At 47.3% G+C, this 5,300-nt stretch overlaps 1 protein-coding gene across 1 annotated transcript; it reads left to right on the top strand.

The window, feature by feature from the left end:
• Positions 1 to 228: 228 nt before the first annotated feature.
• LOC116100509 (serum amyloid A-4 protein) lies at positions 229 to 4,045 on the top strand. The gene is made up of 4 exons (XM_031384312.1): positions 229 to 386; positions 1,096 to 1,190; positions 2,991 to 3,129; positions 3,493 to 4,045. Exons 2-4 carry the CDS (start codon positions 1,100 to 1,102, stop codon positions 3,653 to 3,655), a joined length of 393 nt encoding a protein of 130 aa, XP_031240172.1. The 5' UTR covers positions 229 to 386; positions 1,096 to 1,099; the 3' UTR covers positions 3,656 to 4,045.
• The last annotated feature ends 1,255 nt before the right edge of the window (positions 4,046 to 5,300 follow it).

Here is a 5,300-nt window from a genome sequence, read left to right as displayed (position 1 = left end):
GGAAAAAAAGACTGTTATGAACGAAGAAATGCTTTACTCAATCTGCTAGCGTTTTCTTTCTTTCTTCCTGGTGCTGGTTATTGAAGTTAGGGTCTCACAAGCTAGGCAAGTGCTGGGCCGCTGACCTATAGTCCCAGTTGGTGACTGTTTATTTACCAGGAAGGATTGAGCAAGAGGGATTCTGCCAAGGCTTGTTGGATTTAAAAGAGCTCTTCTCGTTAATGTTAAAGCCAGGAGAGAGAAAGCAGCAGACGCTCCATGGAGAGAGGGTCCTAGTGGCCCTAATTCCTCTGAAACGTCAGCCAGAGAAAGGGCCATAGCCGTCATACTTTTCCAGGGAGGTCTTGCTCATGATTTACTCCTGAGATCGATTTCAAATAGAGTCGGTAAGTTCTAATTGGGAGAAATTACGTTTTCTGATCTTTATTTTCTCTCTCTGGAAACAGGGTCTCATGTAGCCTATGCTGGCCTGAAAGTAGCTTTGTAACCATGGAGGATCATAAACTCTTGATCCCTCTGTTTCTACTTCCTAGTGATGAGATTACAGGCATGTGCTACTAGGCTTGGTTTTGTGTGGTGGTGCTGGGGATGAAACCCTGGGCCTCAAACTCGTTTAAAAAAAAAGGCATACCATCAACTGACTCCTGGCTTCAGAATTTTCTGCCTCTTTGGGGGTCTGAGCTAAGTGGAACAGAACACTTAGGAAAGGCTTGCTGATCAGTTTTAGTCAGCTTCACTAGGTGCGAATGGGCCATCAGCCAGCAACACCTTGGAAGTCTTCTTTATCCAGCGATCTGGCCAGCAGAAACTCCTAAAGCCCATTTCTGTTGTGTTTTTAGTAATAATTCAGGGATGAACGAATGGCTAATGCAGGACTAGCTTGTCTTTACAAGTCAAAGTGTGAGTCTGTCTTTCTTTGTTTGAGACAGGGCCTCACTATATAGCACCGGGTGGTCTGAAACTTGCCGTGTAGACCAGGCTGACCTTAGAATCAGAGATCCACCTGTCTTTGCCTTGAGAGTTCTGAGAATGGAGGTGTGTGACATCACCTGCCAGCCTGTAGGTCTGTTTTGACTGCTCTTCCTGTTCCTGCAGCACCATGAAGCTTGCCACCATCATTGTCCTCTGCTCTTTGTTCCTGGGAGTCAGTGGTGATGGATGGTATTCATTCTTCAGGGAAGCCGTACAAGGTAAGAATTCAGGAAGAGGGCAGTCATGCTTAACTGACTCCCTCTGAGTACATCCCACATGCCTGTCTGGCACAGGGACCCCTTTAAAAGGTTACAAATGAGTCAGGGCAGGAGTCTGGCTTTCTGCGGCTTCCCGCTCTACACTGATCACCTGGCACCCTCTGAGGGATCTTCAGACATGGTTCACAAGGTCCAGCCTGTATTTCTGATGCTGACACAGAGGGATCGGGATTTCCAGAGTCAGCAAATTCCCCAGTCTTAGAGTGTAAGTGGGCACGCAGTCTGTCTCCAGAGGCACATGTGCTTAGTAAATGTGCACATGCCTACAGATAACATTTTCTTGGAGAACTCCCATCCTATTCCAGACAAAGAGCCAAGAACAAGCATGCAGAACCCCTAGAAAGTCAGCATTGCACATTGTCATGTATTTTGACACCAAAGTTTATTTACTCATGCTACGCTGGTCGGATCTTTTCATTTGGGGTCATTACAGGGAACTCTAAAATGAACATCATGAACATGTGTTTTGGTTATTATTCATTTCTGTTCGTTGCGGATAAACACTCATTTCTTCTGGGGATAAGCACAAAGGAGTAGAATCAGAGTTGGGAGGTATGTGTGTCATTTAAGGGTCAGTAGACTCTGACAAGCAATGTTCCAACTATTTTACAATTTCATAATCTGCAGTTATAAAGTTCCAGATTCTTTTTTTTTTTTTTTTTTTTTTGTTTTTCGAGACAAGGTTTCTCTGTATAGCTTTGGCTGTCCTGTACTCACCCTATAGACCAGGCTGGCCTCAAACTCAGAAATCCACCTGCCTCTGCCTCCCAAGTGCTGGGATTAAAGGCATGCGCCACCACTGCCCGGCTAAGTTCCAGATTCTTTATGTTCTTGTCTGCATGGATGTCAGTTGTCACCCGACTGGTTACATAGGTATATGTCTTTGTTACCCCTCAGTAATGGGGGAGAGGTGCAACCTCTGCAGCACTCTACCAGGCACTTCGTGCACAACACCTCATCCTGTCTTCTCTTTAATCTACTAGGGGTTGTATGTAGCTCCTCAGCTGAAGGCACCGAAGCTTAGCAGCCTGTGGTGGTGAATCTTTTCACCAACTTGGCTGAACTTAGAGTCATCTAGGGGACACACCTCTGGATGTGCCTGTGAGGGTGTTCCCAGACAGGTCTAACTGAAGAAGGGAGAAAGACCCACCCTCTAAGTGAATATACATGACACCATTCCATGGGCTGGGATGCCTAGACTCGGGGAGGATCACGTTGTGACCAGCCCCCTCACGCCACCACCACGTGTTCACTTCAAACTAAGCCAAAATACAGCCCTCTTCGCTAAGTTGCTTGTTGGGGATTTTGTCCCAACGATGAGAAGTAGTTACTATTCTCTCTGTTGTGCTTTCTTAGGGGCCTGTGGTAAATGTCCATTCTCCACCTCCTCTCACTGCACAGCTGTCCCTGGATCTTACCCCTGGGATGCTATGATCTGTGGTTCTCTCTCTTACAGGACAGTCCCATCTCTTGTTGGTACATAGCACACACAGATCCATATAAGACACAGCCCAGGACACTGCAACTGTCAGTCAATGCAACCTAAGCCAATCCATGGAGACGTGCCCTCCTCATGGTCAGCACGGAACCTATCCCCAACAAGGAACATTCACTTTCATGAGCCATTTCAAAGGGTTATCCTGTCAAGGGCTGAAATGTGGAAGTCTATAGAAAGCTTTCATTCCCCCACTTCTTCAATGAACCACCAGGCTCCCTTTTGTAACCTTCCTTCCTCTGTAGGGACTTGGGACTTGTGGCGAGCCTATCGGGACAAACTAGAAGCTAATCACCAAAGTGCAGACCAGTACTTCTATGCTCGTGGAAACTACGAGGCCCAACAGAGGGGATCTGGGGGCATCTGGGCTGCTAAAATAATCAGGTAATGGTCCTGTTGCTTCATGCCTTTCATTTTTTCATTGCCTGTGGCCTCTCCAACTGCCCATGCCTCCAGTGTCTGGGAAGCCTGGAGAGCAGAAGAGGGAAGGTAAGTAAGGATGGAGGGGGAGGATGGAAGCCCCCCCACAAAGAGAAAGTGAAACCAAGACGGGGGTCATATAAGCATCCTGTAACCAGCCGTGGGAGGTCCTTGCCCAAAAAATTAATATTTCTTCTTTTTTTGTGCCTTAGCCTTTACTGCTCTGGTATTTTCTGGGTCATTCTTTGGTAGGAGAGGAGGAGGGGCTTCAGAGGTTAGTTATCTCAGTGTGGGATTCATCTCCCGCGTCTCTTCCTTGGATTTCAGCACCGGCAGGAAATACGTCCAGGGCCTCCTAAACCGGTATTATTTTGGAATCAGGAACCACGGATTGGAAAGCCTGCAGTCTACCCAGAAAGCTGAGGAGTGGGGCCACAGTGGCAAAAACCCTAATCACTTCAGACCCAAGGGCCTTCCTGAGAAGTTCTGAGCCTGCCACTCAGGTTGCACTCAGTGGGCTAGGCTGTGAGCTGCAAGCCTCTCCCCGTGATACGATGTCACTCAGCTTGGTGTCCACAAAGAACCACAAAGAAGCTAGAGTCGCCCAATCAATACTTTGCAGATTGAATTTGTCGATGGACACAGAGAACTCTCAGAAATACTTTCCAGGAAGTAAGTGTTACTATGGATCACAGAAGATAAGCAGAGGAAAAGGTGTGACCACCAGATAATGGCCTGAAACCATGCGGGCTCCTCATGCAACCCCACCAGATCTGCTCTAGCCTTTAGCCACACCAACTTCTGCTAAGCAGGCCTGAGTTAGCAAAGCATTGCCCACCATGCGGGGCTTCTCCATAAAGTGGAGTTTGCTTTGAGATGAGCCCTGTGTACCTGCCCATCAATTTCTCCCTGGACACTGCTCAGGTGTCTCCCTCCCTACTCCACCATCTTCTGGTCATAAACAGGTATCTGTTTATTTTATTGTTGCTCCCACGAGTTTCCATGTACTGATGCAGTTCTGCCTTATCAGTCATGTCCTCTTCACTGACTGCAGGCCTTGTCTCCTGTGGCCTCTTTTCAAATAGGGAATACTATTGTCTTAGCCAGGGTTTCTATTTCTGCACAGCATCATGACCATGAAGCAAGTTGGGGAGGAAAGGGTTTATTTGGCTTACTTCCACATGGCTGTTCATCACCAAAGGAAGTCAGGACTGGAACTCAAGCAGGTCAGGAAGCAGGAGCTGATGCAGAGGCCATGGAGTGATGTTCCTTACTGGCTTGCTTTCCCTGGCTTGCTCAGCCTGCTCTCTTATAGAACCCAAGACTTCCAGCCCAGGGATGGCACCACCCACAAGGTGCCCTACCCCCTTAATCACTAATTGAGAAAATGCTCCACAGCTGGATCTCATGGAGGCACTTCCCCAACTGAAGTTCCCTTCTCTGTGATAACTCCAGCCTGTGTCAAGTTGGCACACAAAACCAGCCAGTAGAACTATGTTGAGAATGCCTCATCCTAACCTTAGGAACCCTAACTTAAAAACTGCATTGGGGACCAGGGACATAGCTCAGTTGGCAGAGTACTTGCTTAGCGTGCATGCATAGATCCCTAGGTAGATTCCCAGAACTGCATAAACCTGGTGATGGTATACATTTATAATCCCAGCACTGGGGAGGCAGAGGCTGACAGACCAGAAGTTCAAGGCCAGCCCTGTCTATGTATTGAGTTTGAGGCCAGCCTGGGATACATGAGACCCTATGTCTCCATAAAGTACACACACACACACCAGTGCCTATCTCAGCTCAAGTTCTAACTAGTCTTGGCCCATGTTTCCTAAGAAGTGGCTATCATATCACTATTTCTTTGCTTTATTCTCATTGTCTTTGAATCTAAACAAAAGTCTACTTCCTGTTCTGGAAGACAAGCAAGATACAACATCATTGAGCAGGAATAAATCTGTTAATTTACTCATAAAGCAGAGACATTCTTTTAGTGAAGGTCAGTCTGGTTTGTAGGGACAAGAAGGTTCAGATGAAGAGGGAGATTCTGGTCATAAGGGAATAACTGCTATGTGTAGGATGCCGTCCCGCAGCTCCTACTTGCGTGGGGTTCCACGAACCGAGGATTTGGAAACCTG

This window comes from Mastomys coucha, unplaced genomic scaffold (assembly GCF_008632895.1).
Source record: "Mastomys coucha isolate ucsf_1 unplaced genomic scaffold, UCSF_Mcou_1 pScaffold21, whole genome shotgun sequence".
Taxonomy (NCBI): domain Eukaryota; kingdom Metazoa; phylum Chordata; class Mammalia; order Rodentia; family Muridae; genus Mastomys; species Mastomys coucha.
The sequence above is the reverse complement of the archived record's forward strand: the minus strand, read 5'-3'. Positions and strand labels throughout refer to the sequence as shown.